We start from the raw sequence: 24,182 nt of genomic DNA on the forward strand, positions 1-24,182 counted from the left end.
CTGTCCCTACACATGTATAGCTTCCTCCACTATCTAAGTCATACACCAGAGTGTGGTGTAACATTTGTTACAGTTGATGAACCCACATTGACACATCGTTATCACCCAGAGTCCATAGTTTACCATGAGGGCTCATTCTTCATGGTGAACGTTCTGTGGGTTGTGACAAAGGTATAATGACATGTATCCACCATTACAGTTTCATGCAGAGTGGTTTCACTGCCCTAAAAATCCTCTGTGCTCTATTCATCCCTCCCTACCCCCAGCCCCTGGCAATTTCTGATCCTTTCACTGTGTCCATAGTTTGCCTTTCCCAGAATATCATATAGTATGTAGCCTTTTTCAGATGGGCGTCTTTTACTTAGTAATATGCACTTAAGGCTCCTCCACTTCTTTTCCTGGTTTGTTAGCCCATTTCTTTTTAGCACTGAATAATACTCCATTGTCTGGAGGTACAACAGATTATTTATACATTCACCTATTGAAGGATATCTTGGTTGCTTCCAATGACTGTTCTATCTTGTCTGATTATGCATGCCTTTTCCTACAGTACACTGTATCTTTACAGCTAGGTCTGTGTTTTGCTCTCTAGGTATCCCCTGTCATGGTAGCCTGTCCATGGTAAAGGCTTAAAAACTATGACTTAGAATGCTCCAGGCATTGCCAAACTGAGGATATAGGAATTAACACCAGGCACGAAAGCCCCCATTAGATCTTTTTAGGGGTCTCTGGTATGTTTCTGTGTGTGCTGCAGCAGCGACTTGGTAATGCTCTGACCTCCTGTTCGAGACTGGCTGCCTGCAAAACCGTATGAGGATAGAATTCATCACTGTGAACTGATCACCAGCAGAGGCTGTGTTCCTGTTTGGTGTTGTATCTGGATGCTTCTCAGGCTGTAGAATCCAGATGTTCCAGTGCCTTACTTTGTATTGCTCAGACTATTTTAGCTTTCTGCTTGGTAAAAGGAAAATTAATTTTTTTTCCATTTCTACAACACTGTATTTGAATTTCTCTTTTTCACACACATGCTCACAAAGCATAATCGAAAGCAAACAAAGAAACACACCCAGCAACGTTCTTTTGGGTATCCTATTGTTATCCTCCATTTCTCATGGGGCACTTCCTTTGAGAATGCTCCCAGTAGAAATGCAGAGTTCAGCCCTGTGACTCTTTTTTTTTTTTTTTTTTTTTTTAAACAACAGAGATTTATTTTCTCACAGTTCTGGAGGTTAGAAGTCCAAGATCAAGGTGTCATCAGGTTTGGTTTCCTCTGAAGCCTTCTTCCTTGGACCCTTAGTCAGTTCAGGCTGACTCTGAGTAAATCACATATTCTTTTGTCTTTAGCTCCTCATCAACAAAATAGGATTAGGTATTACATGTGTGGCCTACCTTTGGAGGTGTTCTGAAGACGACAAGAAAAATATATAAGGGAGCCCTGTGCAAAATGCAAAGCACACGCAACGTAAGCTCTTAGTGAATTGTTAACGAGCATTTTAGTTATCTTGTGCTTATATTGTAGGTAATAATTTTCCAAATGCTTTTGCATCCATTTGCTCATATAATTGAGGGAAGTATAGCAGATTTTATTACTCCCATTCTGTAGAAGAGGAAAATAAAGCTGTAAGAGCTTGAATGGTATGTCATGGTTGAAGAATCTTTTCAGTAATGTGTATTAGGTACTTCACAGTGTATACTCATTACTCTGAAATTTATCTTGCTGAATATATTTGTTTTCATCCATTTGTTATAAAGTTTTGATGCTAATAAGCTTGTTCTAATATATTTAAAATATACGATAGTTATGTTTCAATGTAATCCTTTATTTCTGAAGTTACTTGTGAAATCAATTCTGTGCACACATTTTTAATTTATTTACTTTAAAAACTTGATGCTGCATGCCCACTCCTTGGATCTCCCAGATGCTCCTTCTATTTCCTATTGCTACAGCTGAGAGAAGACTTTATCAATTCCTGTTGAATAAAATATGTAAAATATATTATCCCCTTTATAAATTTTATAAAAGCAATCTGCTTATGTCTAGTTTTGGAGAGAGAAGAAAAAGGTATGTTTAATACCCATATTTGAAGTGACTCTTATGGTAGGAGTGTATCTTTCTTAATACATACATTTAAAGTATGAAAATACATATTTTCATGCACACATTCATGCAAATATTATATAGCCAATAGTCTTAAGATACCAAGTAACTTATAAAATTGTTAGCAGCTTTTAATTATTTCTGGTCTTTTGATTGTCTTGAGGTATGTCACAAGTTTTCCAAATTAATCCATTATTGACCTCGTTTGGTAGACTGATTTTTACTTACCTAAATCACTCTGATAATAGACATTGTGCTTGGCTGAAGATTGTATGATATATTAATTAATGGATAGGGAATTTTCTCCTAATAAATCTGGGGAGATCATTAAGCGTATCTTTGGTTAGTTATTTACAGAAGGTCTTGCATTTCATTTGTAAACCAAATGGATAGCCTACTTCCCCACCTTATTTATGTGAGAGCAGTACCATGCTATAAAACTTTGCAATAGAGTAAGTGCGAACGTACAGCCTTTGAAAGGAATGCTTATCTCTCTAGAATTGCAGAATTTATTTTAAGATTCTGGAATTGTAGCAAGGCATTTTATTTACCTTAAAGACGCTGGAAATAAGGAATGCCTTGTTGGATAGAGTGGTATTAAAAGTATTCATAATAATTACTGTGTTCTATGGCGAGAACAACTGTCACTAAAATTCAAAATTCTCCCCTTTCTGATATAATTTCCTCTTTCTTTTCAGGGCCAAATGCCCTCTCTGCTTTATAAAGAATTAAAAACAAAACAAAACAAAACAAAAAAACCACGACGTCTCAGTCATTCCAGTCATCAAATCTCAGTGTGTCTGCATGTGTGTTTATACTTGTGATCTCAAATATGAATGGTGTAGATGTGAAAAAGCCGTTGGTTACAAAGCTATTCTGTTATGTTGTCATGTTAAAAGAGGCTGTTTCCCCAAAGCTAAGAGTGAAATTATAGCAGGTGCAGTTTCAGGACTCTACAATTATCCCAGATTACCCTTTCAATAAAATATTGACAGCGTCGCAAAAACAGTCTTACTATGCTGACGTTTGGAAGCAGACAGGCATTGCAAAATGTTCCATCATAACAGAAGTGGTTTGGGCCTCAGAATATCTCTTTATATTGTTAATGGGAAATTATTGCTTTTCTCACTTCATAAATATTCAGCCAGTACCTTCTAGTTCACCAGAACTTTTTATTCCCTATTAGAAAACAAAGGCTGGTATAGGGACTCTTAAGTAATCACAGCTGGAATTAACACTACTTCTTTCCACTGGAGGGGCAAGCAAAGTAGGAGAAAGTATGTTTCTGCCTGTCTATTAGAACTATTGCTTCTAAGAAAACTTGAGTAGTGGGAGGAGTTGGAAGTCCCTGTAATTCTATTCCATACACAAAATAAGGAAGTAGTTATATGTGAATATTTCACCACCAGTTATGTCTGCAACATTAGGCAAAGCACTTGTATATATTTTCTTATCATCAGAACCCCCTCCATGCACCTGTGTGCGCACACACACACACACACACACACACACACACACACACACGCACGACTTAGTTCAGTACTGCCTTGGATGAAAAAAAAAATGACGAAAGCTCATTGAAATCTTCAGGGACAGGCTCGTTTTATATATAACCTTAAGAAGTATAAATTATGCAATAGCAGTCAGCAGTTAGATGAAGATTCTTTCAAATCAAATATTTAATCTTATGAGACCCTGGCCTCCCATCCTCAACAAGAACTGCTTAACTTGAAGCAGCTGTAAAGAGAGTATAAAAAACAAATATAGAAGTGGGTTGCTTAAAAGCAAATCAGCTCCCTTTCTCTGCATACACTGGTAATGATTGTGGAATACTTATCCCTTGCCAAGCACCGTGCTTTACACATATTGACTTGTTTAATTCTCACAACAATGTATGACGTAGGTACTCTATTTAATCTAATTTTACAGATGAAGCTGAGCCATAAAGAGGTTAAGTCACTTGCCCATGTCCCACAGCTAGTAACTGACAGAGCTTGCACTTGTATTCAGGCAGCTCCACTCCTGAGTCCTCACTCTTGACCCCCATGTTACATTGCTTCTTATTGTATCCTAGACTTTGCTGCTCTAAGTGGGGCCCTTGGACCAGCAGCAGTAGTGTCACCTGGGCACTTGTTAGGTTAAATCTGAGGCCTCACTCCAGACCTACGCAATCAGAATCAGCACTTTAACAAGGCCGCCAGGGGATTCTTATATACATTTAAGTTTACAAAGTACTGATCTAAGACCCTTACTAACAGAAAATAATCTATTTGAGAAGAAAAACAAAATTAATATTCTACCCCAATTAAATTGCCCCCTGATTTTCCCTGCAGGCTTTGGATATGTCAAAAAGATTTAAAATGTTTAAGTAAGTTACTCTGTTTGTTCTTCCAATCACAAGTCTAGGCATGAAAGTACATGTACTCCTTACTTTTTCTTAGACTAATGGTTCTTAAGTTGTGGTGCCTGGACCAGCAGCATCTATCAGCACCACCTGGGAATTATTACGTATGTAAATTCTTGGGGCCAAACCAATACCTGTTGGGGGTGGAGCCCAGCAATCTGTATTTAAAAAGCCCTCTAGGTGAGTCAGTGCCTCTCAAGTTTGAGAACCGCTGCCTTAGTTCTTCTGAAATGACGTCCGACTTGAGTGATGTTGTGGGTTATACTTTGCTGTTGAGCCCTCCTTTAAAGGTATGTTTCCTTTGTTTTGCAAACGAGGCAGTTTATGAATGTGCAGAAAAGTCTGATGTGAGCTTTAGTCTCATCGAAAACAAGCCACAGTCCTAGAAGATAGGAGCATAGCTTCTTGCAAACAGATGAGGTGGCTGACTTAATCTTTGCCAAAGTGGCTAATTCTTTGGAAAGGGTTGGCTCTGGCGTTTGCCCCCTTGTCATCTTGGTTAACTCTTTCTCCATCCCTTTTGACATTTCATTATACGTAATTGCTACTTTTAGCACTCTGCTTGTGAAAGGCTTGCTTTTGCTCGGTTGTCTGATGTGTCTTTCCTCCACGCTGGTTGGGGCTGACCTTTGACAGGCTTCTGACTTTGCTGTCTCCACAGCAATCATTGCCTTGGCTGCCGCGCAGCGTCTCTTAGTTGAGGCCTAATAAAGTTGAAACGCACGCTTTACGTGCAGGATGGCGTCCTTCAACTCTTCTTTCTCTCCCCGCCTCGTAATGCCATTGTGTCTGATGTGGAGATGAATAGCTTTCTTGGCAATTACCCCGGAATGCGTTTCCCCTGTGGTACTTTGGTGCAGCCTCTGTGTGTGGCGCTCCCATCGTATACTCAGCATCAGCTGCTGTGTGCGCTCGTGTTTTTAAACTGCAAGCATAGGTTGGTCGTCTTTTTCAAAGTTAAAAAAGTAAAAGAAAAACGGAACAACTTATACCTGTCAGGAAGAATGAATGGTTTTATCATGGGACATTTCTAGAGAAATTGGAATGTTTCTTTACAGTCAGTACCAGTCTATTTTACATGTGGCATAAGTCCTGAAATGATTGTTGCTTTGCTGATTATTGGAGCAGCCTGATTGAACTGTGACTGTACCCCAGAGCTTGTAATTGTTTATGGGGGAGGGGATGTCTGCCTTATCTACTTCGAGTAAGCTACCCTTATAACACATGCTTAATTCTGGCGTTTATCTGGAAATACAATCACAGTATTGAACTTCCTTCCCTGATGAAATAAGGAACAATTTCCTAAGTCTTGATCTGACTGTATAGTTTCATTAGGGTCAATTAGGCTGCCATTAATATAGCTTTAAAAATGGTCACAGCTTTTGGAATAAAAAATTACCTTTTTGGGACTTCCCTGGTGCCGCAGTGGTTAGGAGTCCACCTGCCAGTGCAGGGGACATGGGTTTGATCCCTGGACCGGGAAGATCCCACGTGCCGCGGGGCAACCAAGCCTGCTCGCCACAACTACTGAAGCCTGCGCACCTAGAGCCTGTGCTCTGCCACAAGAGAAGCCACCGCAGTGAGAAGCCCATGTGCAGCAACTAGACTAAGCCCGCACGCAGCAGCAAACACGATGCAGCCAAAAATAAATAAAATTTTTAAAAAAGCTATAAAAAAATCTTTTGTTTTTGCCTCTCATCTTCCTCTTTATCATTGAAAGGACAAGTATGTTACTGATGGAAAAAAGGCTCACCTGTAACAGGAGAGTAATTAGTGTGAAGACCATGACTAATTAAAATAAACGTTCTCCTTTTAGAATCCAGGTTGCTCACTGGGGTTGTTATTCTTTCTTTTTAAGCCATAAAATTGTAATTTGATTATTTTTATATAAAGAACATTCGGAATCATGTCAAGTCCTCATCAGAAATAGCTCCTTTATTTCTTCTTGGTATTATTAATGCCCTAAAAAAAAAAAAGACTATGACGCTAGGTGAGTGGTAAACCAGTGCATGAAATGAGAGGGGAAAAAACAGTGGTATTGAGTATAAACTCCAGTCTTTAGTTCTCAGTTTATCCTTATTGTATCCTAGACTTTGCTGCTCTAAGTGGGGCCCTTGGACCAGCAGCAGTAGTGTCACCTGGGTACTTGTTAGGTTAAATCTGAGGCCTCACTCCAGACCTATGCAATCAGAATCAGCATTTTAACAAGGCCAGTCTTTAATTCTCAGTTTATCCTTTGCATACGCATATCTCCACTTCTACCCTGATACGGTTTTTTTCCTCTTTTTTACTGTTTCCTGATTGGAAAACAATTTCATAGAAACATTGACCAGGGATGCTTGAAAGAGCCAGCAAAGACAAAATCAAAAGGGTAAAGTTTACATCCTAAAACATATTTCTGGCTGCCTAGTTAAATGCAGCTTGTAACAGATCAATGTCTGTCTATCGTACTATTGATTTACAATGAAGATTTCAAATTTGTTAGATTTATTTGGCAATACTAGGCAGAAACAAGATACAAGGAACAATAAAGATTGAGGCTAGTTATGTTGATTATCTCCCAACTCCACATTTTAGATTGAGTTGTACTCCAGCCAAGGCCACTGTCAACCATGCTCAATGTTCGATACATGTTTGTATTTGAACAGACATAATACACTCATGCCATGTCTAAATGCATAAAGCCAAGTTGATGAGGACATCGTATGGTTAAGAAAGCACACACCGCCTACTGTTTTTAGTGACTGGGAGACATCTCAAGCAGCCAATATAGATAAAGAGACCAATAGTTAGCCTAAGATGGTAACTGATTTATCTTAACGTAGTAATGTATCTGTGGTTACACCGTTGTAGCATCTGGGTTAAGGAACTTAAGCTGTACTGTCTCCACTTCTCGTGATTTACTACATACTTAAAGCAGGTGGTATTAGTTATACTAAAGAATATAGATTTGAAATCCCCAGAAGTCTGTAACTGAGGATAGTGTTAGGATGTATGGGGTAATTTTTAGAAATCTGGAGTTTGAGAATGGAGTGAATGGTATCAGTGAAGTCAGAGAAGGTGGAAAGTTTGTTGATGTTTCATTGATTTTGGCTGAGATCTGCTGAAGTTATGCCTGGGTTCTATAAAATATGGCAGCGCAGCAATCTAAGGGGGTGGGTTTGTTGTCTCTGATCTGAGTGGTGAGGGGTAGAGATGCCTTGCATGTTTTTTAGGAGTTTATGGCTTTGAGCTAAATAAGGAGTGTCTGTTTTGCAGATGGAGCCAAATGAAAGGAAAAGAGAAATAAGATTTAAAAAAAAATTTTTTTTAAGTTGTAAAGTTTTGCTAACTTCATTAGCCAGGAATTTGACCAGTCCTCCCTTTCTTTATTTCGACAAACTGTTATCCTCCTGGTCTCACCGTAAGCACTTCTTTCTCAGGGAAATCTTTCCTCACCCCTAGGACTTGATTAGATATGCTCCCTATGGACCTTGTGAACCTGCCAGGTGAGCCTAGCAATTACCACCCCATATTGATATTGTTTGCTTAATTGTTCTCTCCTCCATTGAACCATTGCAAGCTCCTAGAAGATAGCAAACAATACACATATATTTCCTATCATGTCTACAGTGCATGGCAGTTAGTATTTCCTAAACACTTTTTTGTGGAACAGATAACTTACCACATTCAAGCTTCACTTATGACTTCAGTGTTTTCCTTTTTTTTTTATGTATCAGTGCTTTGTAATGATTCGGCTGTGTCTTGAGATCTTTTACCACTCAAAAAACTTTCGAGAATTAGATCAAGACAACTAGACTGCTTAAGATTTCTAGAAATGTGTCAGTTATTATTAGGCAATGTATCCTTGAAAAAAGAAAATCTACTTTCTATAAAGGTCATGCAGTCCAAATTTACAATTTGGAAAATGTAAATCTTAAATGAGTACCATATTGATCTGAATGTTTTTGGTCATTATGGTTACAATTGTGATAAGTGAATTGAGAATGCCTTTGAAGGAGTTTTGGGAAATGTACTCTGTAGCTATCGGCATCTGGCTGGATATATTTTTATAAAATCACTTAATCTCTTTGTACCTTTTTTTGTTTTGTATTCTTCCTATTGATATAATGGAATTATTATAACTTGTTTTATCTAAGTATCACTTCAAAAAATTAGAGTTATATATGTGAAAGCACTCTGAAAACTATAAAACCCTATTCAAATGACTTAGATTCCAGAGCTTAACCTCTTTTCTATATTATGCAGTGATTATGCCAGAATTAGCAATTTGTAAGGCATGCAGGACTCCTTCTGGGGCTTCAGAGACCAGACTCGGTCTGGCTTGAGCAGAAATGTAACTTGATTGGTCACATACTCAGAAAGGGGGAAAGGAGGATGAAGAATGGGTAGGCATGGGACCCTGGGATTGAATTCCTCAGCATGGTGGTTCTCCAAGGAAGAGACGCTGCCAGGGCAGGCACAGCAACACGCCCACGCAGGCTGAGTTTAGAAGTAACCCTGCTATATCTATTCCCATCTGTCTTCACCTCCTCTTAGCAAATATAAATCCTTCAGTGGTGTGAGCAAATGACAGGCTGTGCTTGGTCTGCCATTATTTGCCGAAGGAGTTGGCACAGCTTTTCTGACCAAAGGCAAATCATTAGGTGGCTAGTTTGCACTCTATCACCTTTATGCCTTCACAGTTGGTGCTGTTGTGTGGAGACGATGTTTGGTGCAAGAAAAGTGGATATACTTAATGTGTTTAAGCAGAGAATCCTCTTTTCTAGAAGTCCAGATTTTTTTTTCTCCAGAAGAAACCAGTGACTCTGTAAAATATAGAAGATACTGCTTTTTTCATCTGTAAAAATAAGAACTGTCAGTTTCCATATTGCATCATAGCACAACCAACCTCTGCATTCAGTTCAATTAAAGCTCATTTTTCTAATTGTTGTTGAAGGATCAGTTGTCATTGCAACACTGCATCTTCCAGACGAGTAAAATCACAAGAAGGAAAACGGCATTCTCTTTATATGCCAAAAGTAGACAATTTTGAAAATATAAAACAGCTGAGCTCACTTGACTTTCTTGATGTCCTCTACTTCATCTGCCAGTGGAGGACATGGTTAGAGTACTCCCTTTCCTTAGGATTTTTTTTTCCCAGAATTCTGCCAAATGTAGAGAATTATATATAACTTACTACAGAAGAGATGGGCCAAAAATGGACATTTCTATTTCAAAGCCTACTAGTGCCTAGAAAATAAATGTGAAGTCATATTGCAGCTGTTTCTCTTAACCAGCTGGGTCATATACTTAATGGGACCGAGACAGAAGCATTGGTTTTCATATTTATGTGAGGACTTGAAAGGGATCGTAAATTATGATGGCTGAGTCTAGCCTTAAGGTAGCAATGAACTAAGGTGATGTAGAGGTATACAACGAAAATGGAAACTTCTAAAGCACATCAACAGGGAGCTCTTCAGGGAAGATACAACAGGAGGTTAATTGACATCTAATCTTAATGCTTCATTTTTTTCCCCTTGAGAAATGAGATTAATTAGGCATACATCAAATATATGGCTTCTGGCATAGAGACATGGTGTTTGCAGAAAGAGAAACAGTATGCTATAAGAACTGACTAGGAAAAAGGAAACCCCTCCTTTGGGAGACAGAATTTTAATAACATTTCCAAGCTGAAGTCACGTAATTCAACTTGCAAGGAAAAGTTATTAGTATGACTTTGTAAAGATGTCTACTTGAATTTCAGCAAATAGGTAAGCATATGTTTCCAGCATCTTGGTGCAGTGTTTTGGGATGCAGCTCATCCAACTGACAAGAGGACTTACAGATGTAATACCCATTTCCTTAATGAGATTCGAGACTTAAAATCTGTTATGAACAGATGTGCTATGACATTTACCAACCACGTGCTGATATTTTTTGAATTAGGCACACTGTTCAAAATATGCCAAACTGCAGGAAATTGTCACCATAACAGGGCTGCTAGCTAAAGCACCTCAGTAACTTGCCAGAGATTGAAGCTTACGATGGAGGTCCAAAATGTGCCATGTTTGGAGCCTCACTGATGTGATAGAGAGCCTCTACGTACTGAAGGACTCATTGAAAATGAGTATCATTGAGGTGGACTGGCCACCCAGCCTCTGTTTCCTTTCTAAAGGATCACAAACCATCTGTTGAAGAATATTCTAGAATTTTTCAAAGATTTGATTTCAACTAAATTATATGAGGCCTGTTTATAATAGAATTAAGGAATACCTAAATGTGCCAGGCAGGTGTATATGTGAGTTATTCATTTAACAAACATTTATTGGTCGTTTTCTACATGCCAGTAACTGGAGACACACTGCACTGGGGATAAAAAGATGAACAAGACCCACTTTTTGCCCTCAAAGAGCTCTATGCTGCTGTAAGCCAGCTTCTTATCTTTGTTATCATATTAAGACACTCTGAGTCATTATCTTAATTTTCCTCTTAACCGTTAAGCCTTCCTAAACCTGTATGCAATTCACCAAGTAATGTTCTGTTTTATTATTGTGAGGTAGTGAACCAACTTCATGACTGCTGTAAACTTTTGGGTTTTTTGTTTGGTTCGTTGGGTATTTTTTTTAACTCAGAATTCATTGCCGTTAGCCCACAGGTTAGTGTTTGTTTTCTATGTGTTTATAAGATGGAAACATCATTAAAGGACATCCTTGAGTGAAGATTTGAGATGCTAGGTATCATGCTGAATATTTACGATGAGTAATTTCATTTGTATCTGAGAAGAATTTCATGAGGCATACTTTATTATCTCGGTTTCCTAAAATAGACTGATGAAAGCTTAAATTACTTGCCCAAGGCCACACAGCTCCTGTGTGGTTACAGGGAAGATACACAGGCCAGATTACTGGCTTTCATGCTGTAGCATGCTGTCTCATGCCTTTATGTCTTTTGTATTCCTGAGCCTTTCAATTTGTGAATAAAGCATTGACTGAGACGCCATTTCCTTAACATTAAAAAATGATATCACCTTTTTTCTAGACATCTGACTCTCTCGCATAGGCCTGTAATGAAGCCGTCATCCTGTGTACAATGCCCCTTACAGGAGTACGTTACCTCAAAATAACTATCATTATGTATTCATTCATGTAGATCTATGACTCACTTCTCTCTGCATTGATCTCTTACCTAGTATAAAATCTTGTGGTTCAGTTACTCCTTTGAGGTGATCCAATTCAATCTTCCATCTGATATAGGAAGTCTTTCTCCACTGTTTTATTAGGTGGTCTACTGGAGCATTTCCTGTGATGGGAAGTTTCTTAGGACAAGATTTAGCCATTGCTGCATTCCTTTTGTCTTTACATCAGTCTTAATCACCAATCCTGTCAGTTCTAATTACTGGCTTAATTCTGTCCTTGACAAGTAGGAAGGAATTACCTCTTAATCCACCAGAAACATTATGGAGTGGATTGATTCAAATTTTGCTTGAGGTGGTATAATTAAGACTAATTTTAGCATAAGGTGGAATAATAAAGAAGTGAATATATAAATAAACAGGAGAAGTAAGGAAAGTTAGCTTTCAGCAGCAAGGAGGTACTTGAGAACAAGGTATGTATCTTATTTATCTTTGTATCACCAGTGCCTAATATAGTTCTGGGCACGTAGTAAGTTCTCAAATGTCTGAAGAATGTTTGTAATAGATGTCTCCCAACTTTTGATTTCAGGCTAGCCCTTAATGCTACTACAAACAGCTTCATTGAATTGACTTAAAGTCTAACAAAGCCATCAAATCTTTTAGGACAGTTACTGAGTTTTCGCTTTCTCTCATCCAGAGTGAATATCCTCGGTTTCGTCGTCTTTTTTGCAGATTGTCTCCCCTTGTAACCTAGTCGCTTATTTACCCTAAAACATTTGTTGAATCCCATGAGGTATCACAGTACTCACAGTGGACCATGTATGGTACTGATGTGATTCAGGTACACGAATAACTACGAAGCAAGTCAGAGTGATAAAAAACCACAAAGGAGGCAAAATCAGAAGGTTGTAGGGAAAAAAAATAGAGAAATTCTAGCTGGGGTGAACTGGAAAAGCCTTCATGGAGAGAGTGGCCTTTAAACTGGGTCTTTTTTTTTTTTTAATTTTTGCAATACGCGGGCCTCTCACTGTTGTGGCCTCTCCCGTTGCGGAGCACAGGCTCCGGACACGCGGGCTCAGCGGCCATGGCTCACGGGCCCAGCCGCTCCGCGGCATGTGGGATCTTCCCAGACCGGGGCATGAACCCGTGTCCCCCGCATCGGCAGGCAGACTCTCAACCACTGTGCCACCAGGGAAGCCCCTGGGTCTTGAAGGGCTACTAGGATTGTCATGAGTAGAAGAAAATAATTGGAGCAAAGACCTGAAGGCAGAGAACGGAAGTGTGGATTTAGAAACCTGACAGTAGAATCATTTGATAAAATAAAAGGTCTGTGTAGAGGATTGTGAGAGATGAATTTTGAAAGGTACTTTAAACTGAATATGGATGAAATGCAAGGATGGAGAGGTTTTGCTTTATTTATTGGCAGTAGGGAGCCACTGAATATTTTGTGGGTAGAGTAACAGGGTTAGAATAGTACTTTAGGAAGATCAATCTTGTAGGACTGATTGGAGTAGTTTATCACTTTATCAACTGTGTTTCTCTGTCAGTAGCTCAAAGTGATTCTGTAATCTTTTCTGTTCTTCACTAGACAGCTCAGAGCACTTTGGTCTTCACTACTATTATCTGGGGGACTTTTGGCTCCTTCTTTCACTCTTGGTCCCTAATTTGTATCTGAGTTAGAAAGCCACTTACTTCCTAGAGGCTCATTCCCCTTTCCTTCCTGCTCTTTTTCCTGATATACTTGACATTTTCCTTCATGTCAGGGTTGTTTCAGATGACCTGAGGTTGATTGCTTTGCTTCTTTATCTCTCTCTATTCATTTTTATACCCCTCCCTCCAACCACCAGCCCCCACTACCAGATTTACATAGAACTAGGTGTCTACAGGTTTCTAAATAATTGCACTTTGGTTTAATAGGTGTTTACAACAGCACACTTTATTGTCTTAAAAAGGAGTGCCAGGAGAAAGACTGTGACACCTGGGAAGTCCCTGCTTCCACGGCCAGGTTCTGCATCCCCAGTCCCTGTTACTAATTAGCACTTAGTTTTTGGTGTTTATGGGCTTTGGCCAACAAGAGGGAGATGTGGTTAGAGTTCTGCATGAGTGGAGTTTGCTCTGGTACACTTGGTCCTCACATATATTTGTCTCTGCTGCCCTTGGTGGCTGCTGTCAGCTGGCCTCAGGATGGCTCACATGACTTTAACTTTTAGAGATGACTTTTTGACACCACTGGGACTCCCCCTGCATTAAAACTGGAGCCTGTAGAATGAAGCACAATGCTTCTTGAGCTTTGTCACTGAAGGCCACTAAACACAGAAGGTAGCTCCTGGTAACTCTGGAGGTTAGGGAGAGGGGTGTGCTAGGCATACCATGGTGCTGAGAGCCAGGAGAGGGAGAGGTGGGGTAGAAGATGGTCACGAGGAACCTGCCTCAGGTACAAAACACTTTTGAAGGCTCCCATTGCTTTTAAACCTTAGGTAAAACTTGCAGCCCAAGCTTCTGTTTTAATTTCAAGAAATCTTCACCACCTCCGTTATGAAAGTCAAATTCCTATTCCTTATGCTCCTGTGATATTCAGTGATGATGAGTAGGGTGGTGAAGTGGGTCAGAGAAAGAGGGTGAGGAAAGCAGATATCCTTAGCCCAATTTCAGAAGCATGCAAGAGTAAAAAGAACCAGGCTTTGGAGTCAGAATGAAACTGAATCTTAGAATTATTATATGTGTGACCTGGGCAGCAACTTAGCTTCTCTGAGACTGAGTTTCCATATTTATAGGAAGGGGACAAGACTATCTCGTAGGATTATTACAGGATAAATAGATATAACAGACAAAGTTCTTATGTTGTATAGTAAATGTTGAATAATGGTACCAAAATAATGCTCGTTATTATTTGTGTACCTGTACAAAAATAAATTACCACCTATTTGGCCCTTTCAGTATTCTTAACATTTGACAGTGAATTTAAATTTTAAAATCATCATGTTAGTTAATGTTTTAATATCTTCAGACAGCTAGCACTTGGTCTTACCAGTTACATTGTTCAAGGTGTGAAGTTGAGCAGAATTTAGAGAAACTATCACTCCTTTTGGCTTCCTTAAAGGGCAGCCTACTGTACCAACTCCTTTCAAATACATGCACATCATGACAGTACAGATAAGTGATTTTTCTACTGTTAAGCTTATAATAATGATTATTCTTATCTGCAATGTCCAACTTTATTTTATCTTTATTTTTGGCTGTGTTGGGTCTCCGTTGCTTCACACGGGCTTTCTCTAGTTGCGGCGAGCAAGGGCTACTCTTCGTTGCGGTGCGCGGGTTTCTCATTGCGGTGGCTTCTCTTGTTGTGGAGCATGGGCTCTAGGCACACGGGCTCAGTAGTTGTGGTACACGAGCTTAGTTGCTCTGCGGCCTGCGGGATCTTCCCGGACCAGGGATCGAACCCGTGTCCCCTGCATTGGCAGGCAGATTCTTAACCACTGCTCCACCAGCGAAGTCCTGCAATGTCCACCTTGACAATCTACCATCTTCATAGAATATATATCATTAAAGAGAAAACTTTTCTAGGCAAGAAAGTTTAAAATATAACCCCCATACTAACAGTGACGCAGTCTGCACAGTGGAGATATCGATGCTCTCCGGATGCTCTGTAAACAGCAAATGGCCTTTTCTAATTATGAAACATTTGTCTCAACATTCCAGCAGTTGGAATTTGGCTTTAGGCAAACATGCCTTAATAATGTTGGGAAGCAATTGTGGGCTTCATGGACCCCCTAAAGGTCTTTTGTAAGCCAATTCTGTAGCACTAAGTATCTGAGTTATCACAGATGATTCAAGCTTCAAGAAAATGGGGGGTGAGGTGGGGTGTAAAAAGTTTCTGGAATTCCTGGAGCATATAGTAAAGTACCTTACGGTATGAGCTGGAGCTCTTTTAATGTTGAAGGTGAAGTAGGAGAACAAGCTAATGACACCTGTCTTGTTCTTCCACCCACATCAAGCCCTCCAAAGCTTCTAGCTCATTCACACACAGTTTAGATCAGCAGAAGCTGTGAGATGAGACCTACCTACTATCTGAGAATGTTCCCTGGAAAACAGGGGCCGACTTGGGGAAGAATATGTCACTCTGGAATCCTTGTCAGAAAACTCAGTGTTTCGCTGCTAGGGAAAGACACTTGGAAAAGCTCAAATTGAAAGCTCATCCTTTTCTAATAGAGATTATGAAGGTCTAGAGTAATTTTTCCAATGAAGTACAAGAATAGAGATCTTATTTGGACAGAATGTTTGACATACACACAAAATGCAATTTAGAAAATACCTGATGAGCTCTACTTTGTGCCATCCCAGGCACAAGAGAAGCGTGCAAAGAAATTATATGAATATTGATAGGTGGGGCTCAGTGTTAACCCTTTATTTGCTGAGCTGAGGAAATCCTTGTGAGTCCTGGGCAGAGGGCTGGGAATAGTCAGGGAACTTAGGGAAGTGGCTGTTTGTTAATAAGTAAACCATACTTACTTAGTAATTTGTATGTCCCTATGGATGCAGACCAGCTAAAGTATTACCTCTTCCCTTACCACTCTTCCTGTCTCCTTCTCTGAGGTAATCCTTTCTCCAGGATACTTAGCAGGGGCTCTTAACCTTAAGGGTGCCGTGGACCTATTTGTCACTCTGAAGCATATGGACTCATCTAAGAATGTTTATAAAAGCATAAAATAAAATACACAGGATTACAAAGAACCATTTATATTGAGATACAATGATAAAACATTTAATAATTGTGATAAAATAACACATTAAACCTGAGATCTAGAGCTCTAACTACCATAAGTTCAAAATAATGATGAATGTAAATTATATTTAAGATATCTGCAGCAAATGTAGGATGATATAAAAATAGCCATGGTTTCTATTGCTGACAAACCACTTACTGTGGTTTGTTGCTTATACGTATAGAAGAAATGCTAAATTTCAGTAACAGGGTAGTAAAAATAAAGATGTTGTTGTCCCACCTCACATTCACAAATCCTTTGTGTTTCACCCACAGACTGCTTGGGGCTCCATGGACCCCAGGTGTCTCCATTCAAATTCCTATAACAAATACCATAGACTGGTTGGCTTAAACAACGAACATTTATTTCTCAGAGTTTTGGAGGCTTGAGGTCCAGCATCAGGGTGCCAGTATGGTGGAGTTCTTGGTGAGGGCCCTCTTCCTGATTATGTCCTCAAGTGGCCTTTTCTAGGTGTGTGCATGGTGGGAAGGAGGAGGGAGAATAAGAAGTGTGTATTGGTCTTCATCTTTTCTGGCACAGAGATCCTAAAATCCTTGGAATTTCCAAAGTGAGGAAAGCAACTGACCATAGGTCAGATTTGGCAAGGACGATAGTTTGTCGGCCTCTGTACTAGATTGCAAGTTTCTTGAGGGCAAGAATCATCACCTTGTTTTCTGTCCCTTATATATAGCAACAGTGTCAACTAGATTGGAGTAAAATAAATATGGGCAGAATACTTACTTGAGTCTATAAGTGCTCTATACCTACACATGCTTTCTCGGTATTCTTCCAAAATTCAAATTGGGCAGCAGAGGAATTCCCCAGTAGGAGAATTTAAGCCAAACCCAGATTTGTGCTTTCATAGTCTAGCACAATTTTATGGCTCATTCTTCTATAATCTTGGTGTCCCCTAAATGAAGGTCAACTTTTGCCTACAGTGAAGGTATTCTTAATGTACTCATACATGAAGAGTATCTTTTCCACAGAGTTCAATCTGGCCTTAACCTGAAAAAATAATAAATGTTTCCAATAGCTAATTTTAGATACATACTTGAACAAAAAGGAAAATCCCTTCCCAGCCCTTTTTCTGCTTTACACTCTTCGGACTTATGTGTTCAACAACAGTAATCATTGTGAAGATCACAGGAATTTTATTTGTGAAGTGCTTACGCCCTACAGAGATTAATATACCACTTAATATCAAAGGTAAATGGATTTTTTGAATGTTCTCTAAGTTATGGAAGCAACAGACATATACTCTAGTAGGCTGTTTCAGAAGCAAGATGTTAATCACAACTCTGATATAACCACACTTGTGACAACATTACAAGGTGATTATTAGTCATGCTTGCCCACCTGTAAAATGCTGACTTGACTAATATGCATATTGGCAGCATACAGAAAAGGCGTTGGCACCTTGCCCAAGGTCATGGACAAACTTGAAGTTTCATTAAGCCGTATTGATTATCATGCAAAATATCGAACACAGTTTTACTCAGACATTCCATTTACATGGGCTATTGAAATCAGAAGATAAAACAAAAATACTGAATTCTGTGAACTTAATTTCAGAGATCGTCTTTCTACACATGAATTATGATATCTAATAAATTCCGTTTAGACATTTTAATGTAACCCTAGAGTCTGACTAGGCATATATATTTTCTGCAGGTGAACTTCATGTACACAAATTACATTAATTAACAATTATACCCAGTGTTTATCAAATAAAAAGCAAGTTTCTCGAGTTGGGGGAAGTTAGAGGAAACAAGACAGGGACTTTTCTCAGAGGGAATGTACTACAAACTTATTTGAGGTAATGTAATATAGACATAGAGATAACTGACCGTGTTGGTAACATGTGCAAAATGCCAGTAAATGACACAGAAAAAGCTATAGTTGTGAGACAAAAAGGTTGTTTATCAGGAGAGACAAGGGATGGAGCCTGGCCTTGAAGTGTGAGCTCAGACTAATAGGGCTGCAGGTAACTTAGTACACACACACACACACACACACACACACACACACACACACACACACACACACACACACACACACACACACACACACACACACACTGAGACCCTCCTCACTTCACTCCTGAATTACTGTGGCCTCTGCCTGGCACTCCTTACTCCTTGTCTGAACCTGTGCGCACAGTGTATCGAAACAGTTTTCCTCACACTGAGCTTTTATCATATTAACTACTGTGCCCTATGGTTTGTACAAAAAGTGTTACTTTGATGGCGCCAGTGTTGGTCTGTGTTCTGCTTGACTCCGGTGTTTCTGAATCCAGTGTGTCCCTCCTAGATTAGTCTTTCTCAGCTATCACTATGATATCTTTCGATTTACGAGATTGTAATAGAAGCTTTTATATACTGTTACCAGGAGTATGCACTGTGATGTCTTTCTGTGGGGCAGAGCCTTAAAATGTATATATGCTTTATTTCACCTTGACATCATGCTTTTAATCATGCCTTTGTGCATTTTAAAAATATGTATAATACAACTATTGCTGCTATTTTTAAAATAAAATTTGTTGGCATATCCTAATTGGTCCTTTGGAAGGAGGAGTGTCTATACTGGAAACACCTGGGAACCATTAAAAATGATGAATATAGAAAATACTTTTTTTTTCTAGTAAGCATTTAATTTTTTTTGATATCCCCATGGTATATCCTTTAAAATTGTGGTGCTTTGTTTTGTTTTGTCTTTTTAAGATCTCTAGTAGCTTTCTGTTGTTCATCAAATTAATCCTTGCTTCCTATGCCTGGCTTCCAGGGCCCCGCATCAACCTACTCTCAAATTGTGTAGCAACCTTACAGAAATCTCAACCATTGCAGTCTGTTTTATCCCTGACTGGACTCCCACAGCCCAAACTCACTTCCAGCTGTGCTCTTGTTTATGTACTTTCCCCACTTGACTACCCTTTGTGTCTCTCTCCTCGTTCAACTCCTATCAGTTTTTAAAAATAAATTTATTTATTTTATTTATTTATTTTTGGCCGCATTGGGTCTTCGTTGCGGCTTTCTCTAGTTGCGGCCAGCGGGGGCTACTCTTCGTTGCGGTGCGCAGGCTTCTCATTGTGGTGGCTTCTCATTGTTGTGGCTTCTCTTGTTGCAGAGCACAGGCTCTAGGCGCACAGGCTTCAGTGGTTGCGGCATGTGGGCTCAGTAGTTGTGGCTCGCAGGCTCAGTAGTTGTGACACACAGGCTTAATTTCTATGCGGCATGTGGGATCTTCCCGAACCAGGGATTGAACCTGTGTCCCTGCATTGGCAGGTGGATTCTTAACCACTGCACCACCAGGGAAGTCCCGTATCATTTTTTAAGGGTCTACTTCTTATGAATCTTGTCCTGATTTTCTCAGTCCTTTGTGGCTATATCATCCAGTTCTATGGTTCGTCTCAAGTAAACAGGTGTTCTGGAAAGGAGCCTGGATTTAACAGAGGAACTAGAATGTGACTGGAGAATACCTGTGAGATGAGCATTGTTTTCTGCTGAAGGTTGATTTTTGAAGGCTATTTGGAATGGAGCCATGCACACACCGGTCCTGGCTGCTTTGTTCTTTTTCTACTTAACTGACCATCTTTGTTCTCCAGTAAAGAGCTGGCCAAGGGAGAAGTCATGTTTTCTTTTTTAGCTTCAAACAATTTTGCAAGGAAAAATTAGGTAAAGTTCAAAGATAAAGGTTTGCTCTAGAGTGCATTATTCCTTTTATCATCTTTTTCATCTGTTCCTCTGTGGATTACTTCTAGCATCCTCCTGCAAGGCACATACATGGCCTGATTACTCGAGCATTTTCTCCTCTCCCTTATGCCCAAATCTTGATCTATTGCATTCACTGGGCTTAGTCTGAGAACTGTGAAGAAGAGAGAACCGCATTCGTCCATTTTTGTGTTTGGATCACTAGACTATACCTCAGCCCCATTCACTGGTCCTGCTCAAACCCCTGCACAGCCCTTCTCTACCCCATACTCCATGGGTACTATGTATGAATTGTCTTTTTTTAGTTCATGTGCTAACTTAAAATATTTCTATTATGAAAATTTGCAAACATACAAATAGCATAGTAAAACATGCTTCTTGAATACCCACCACACATTCAATTACCAACATTTTTAGTGTACTCTTTTAAAACCCAAGTTTATCTTAATATTTTGTTCTCTTACGCTATAACATCTGTCTTTCTAAAACTTATCTTTTAGTCATGTGCTTAATAGATCGAATAGTGATCTCTTCTGTGGTATTCAGTTTCAATACTTAATTATTCATTGTCAAAGACAGTGGTATGTGAGAGAAATTAAAATTCAACAAACATAGCTAATATATTGATAACTTCATATGGTAACTTTGGGCACAGGTTACAATTTAGTTGTAATTATTATTTCTATTCTATTAAGTTAACCCCTAAACCTGAAAACTAAATTTTCATCTATATTTTTAAAAATTAAAATATGATCGATCATGTGAGTCATTAACCCCATTCTGGTTACTTACCAGGGAGTGTTATTTCTTGTGAACCTCTTATTTTTCATCCAATTTCCTTTGTATATAGTCTTGAAATTACTAAATACTTTCAATGTGTTCTTAGACCGTCTCATCCCTTAAGGACATAAGAGCAACAGGAATCTTCCTTATAGACATTAATACTAGTATTGAAAATTATGAACTACATTTTGTCTGTAAGAATACTTGCCTTCTTAACTAAATAGGATAGCATTATGATATTAGCTTTAAACCAAGGTTAATCATTTTTATTCCACTGAATAACTCATTGCTTTTGCACATTATAATTCACTGTTGAAATTCTTTAATTTTTTTTCCTATTTTTTTTTTTTTCTTTTTCTGCAGCTCTTGTAAATGTGAAACTCTGGGCCATTGATCGACAATGTTTTCAAACAATAATGATGAGGACAGGACTCATCAAGCATACCGAGTATATGGAATTTTTAAGAAGGTAGGATGCTTTCTTTTCTCCTGAGAGTGTTTTATTGTCTTTTCAACCTTCCTCTGAAATGCAGCCCGGGGGACACTTTTTGCCTTTATCTCAGTCTTATTAGCCTACAAATTTGTGGAAGTACAAGACTTAGCACTGGCTTCTTTCTATTTCTGCTGCCAAATTTCATGATAGGTGGTTAAGTCAGAACTTCAGAGTTTCATCCAACATCCTCTCATAGAGGAGAGCAGCATAGAGGAGAGAAGCAAGCGAGCATTTGCAGGAACAATGACAACAAAAAGGATGTTGAGTCCATCTCTAACAGGTGATCAAGTAATATATTTACCTCTTCTAAAGCAACCCACAGTATAAGACTGAATCATCTCTGTGTGAGGTTCTATATTAAAGATCAGATGACTAAGATGAAAAGTTCCAAGAAGAAGTTTATTATCCTTTAATCCTGAATTTAATTTCCCAAGTTAAATTCATTTTATGTTGCAGTTCTGAGGTATCAAAAGCTTTTCTTTTCCTGATATTGTATATTATCATAATAACTCAGTATACCATAGGAATTGGAATAAAACACCAGCTTTCGTTTCTTAGGAATATACTGATAGTCACTGAAATTCATTTGTCTCTATGCTTATTTTATTTTAAAGAGTATATATTATCATTAAAAAGAATATTGACAACTTTGACTTTTTTTGAAAAAGTTATTTTGTATAATTTTTCTTTTGAAACAGAACCATCACTAAATAGTGATGTACAGAGTATGTGAGCTAAATGGGAGTGCAACACCCATTAAGATTTCATTTTTGAGAGCTAGAATGTTAAACTGGCCTTTTTATTTAATTATTTTTGGTGAAGAAATGGTTTAAATGGAGTCAAAAAATCATATTTTGTGTCAGTGATAGAAAAATCTTAATGGATATCTATTGAATTTTCTTAAAGGCAATTTTACTGTTCCTTACTTGGGTATTTCTTTTGGTTAACTTATTGTTTCTGATTACATTTTTTATTTCCACATAATTTTTTCTTTATTCCTGGTAAAAGGACAATAAAATTCAAATATGACATCAGGTGAGACCTATTTAAAAAAATTACTCTTGGCAAGGTGTTGGTTTTTTTACTAAAGGTGATTGAATGAAACAGAAGTGGAAATGTGAATTTCTTCAGTTTGAAGATTAGTATAGTTTGTGAGGAAATTAAAGTATTCAGGTGCCATCTGTGTATGTTATATATGTATATATATGTTGATATGTGTGCTGATACATAGATGTGTGTATGTGAATGGAGACAGAAAGAGATAAGAGTGAATGTTCATTTTTAAGCCTTTATTAAAGTACAAGTTATTGATTTCTTGTGATGCAGCCCTGACAGAGAAAGATCCCAATTGGTAATCAGTGAAATGCTTGTCTGTGGGACAGAGTTAACTATTTGTCTCACATACCTAAGAGCTGGGTATTTATGATGCCGGTTTCAGTTTCCATAAGTTAGTTTTCATAAGGAAATGGAATGAGTGCCAATGCTGTCTTTCATGGCTCCAACAAAAACTCTTTTTTAGAGGCACAATTTCAGGAAATTGTAGATGTCTGTGTGTGTGTGTAATTGATCCTGGATATACTTTTATTTTTGTCATCTATTTTGACAATTCAAACCTTAATAAAAGTTGGTTCTCTTAGATTGCGTAAACATTTCTTGTTGGTCAGCTTAGAGCAAGTGGAGTTTAACTGATTTACTAAAAGAGACAGGCACTGACTTTGATGTCACTCTTCATCTGGCCACTCTGTAAAACATTAAGTCCACATCATTTGTGTATGTAGTAGTGGGCTGGGAGTCCAGAAAGGTGACAAATGACCACTGTTGCCTGGGGCCAGCTTTAATCTTCCTAAATTATTACTGTGACCAACTGGTTCTCTTTCTACAATGCTCATAGTTCCTGTTGAATTAGTTACAGCATCATTAGCTGGGTATTCAAGGTCCTCCCACAGCCAATGGCAGCCTGCTTTTTCAGCCAGGTTTCTTCTTGCCCCAGGCAAACCAAATGATTCCATGTGCCCAAGCAGACCTTGTGCTTTTATATAGCACACTGCCTCTGTTGCCTTTTCCCCCATTGTCAATGTTTAAGTCTCTCTCTCCTTTTTATATTCAACTAAAAGCTGCCCTTTCCACAGATACTGATGGTTCTACTGGGAAGCAATATCTTCTCCGGAACTTCATTTCTACCATGTGTGTTATTTTCTACTTTATTATAATCTCACTGCTAAACTTATCTCTACTTTTAAACTACACACTTTTCTCGACTAGAGCTATTTCTTAAGCATCTTGGTATTCTTCTCTGGCACACAGCTTACCACTTTGTAGACAGGCAATTTATAGGACAGTAAGTGTGGGATGAGTACGTAATTTGAAGGGCCCACTGGAAAATAAAATTCAGGACTCCTTTTGCAAAAATTGTGAAAAATTTCAAGACACTGGTGGCATAGCATGAAACCAGATATAAGGATCTTCTAATCTTGGGCCCTGTGCTATTATACTTGTGAAACTAAGAGTGAGTAATCATTCCTCCTTCACCTTCCCGGGTTAATACTTGCTGCCATTTATTTTGCAAGGCTGTTGGGATGACATAATCTTCCCCAAGGAAATGTAGATCTTGTCAAAAACTAAGATGACCAAAATTAATTAAACTTTTCTACCATAACTTCAGAATTTTTTATTTCCCTGTTTATTGTTGATTTTAAAATTCTGCTTACCACTCTTACATTATGTAAAAGCTTTAAAAGTTTACATAGTTAAGTCAGCCAACTTTTTTACTTTATGGTTTCATGTTTAGAAAGACTTTATCATAAAAACAGACTTAATACT

General features: G+C 38.6%; 1 protein-coding gene across 2 annotated transcripts in view; it reads left to right on the top strand.

The window, feature by feature from the left end:
- The window catches only part of PRKG1 (protein kinase cGMP-dependent 1), a 1,182,852-nt gene that overhangs the window by 731,802 nt on the left and 426,868 nt on the right, over positions 1 to 24,182 (top strand). For both annotated transcript variants that reach the window (XM_024744836.1, XM_024744835.1), the window contains exon 4: positions 21,233 to 21,338. In XM_024744836.1, coding sequence (XP_024600604.1) covers positions 21,233 to 21,338 — 106 coding nt within the window. The remainder of the gene's footprint in view (positions 1 to 21,232; positions 21,339 to 24,182) is intronic.

This window comes from Neophocaena asiaeorientalis, unplaced genomic scaffold (assembly GCF_003031525.2).
Source record: "Neophocaena asiaeorientalis asiaeorientalis breed wild unplaced genomic scaffold, Neophocaena_asiaeorientalis_V1.1 scaffold131, whole genome shotgun sequence".
Classification (NCBI taxonomy): Eukaryota; Metazoa; Chordata; class Mammalia; order Artiodactyla; family Phocoenidae; genus Neophocaena; species Neophocaena asiaeorientalis.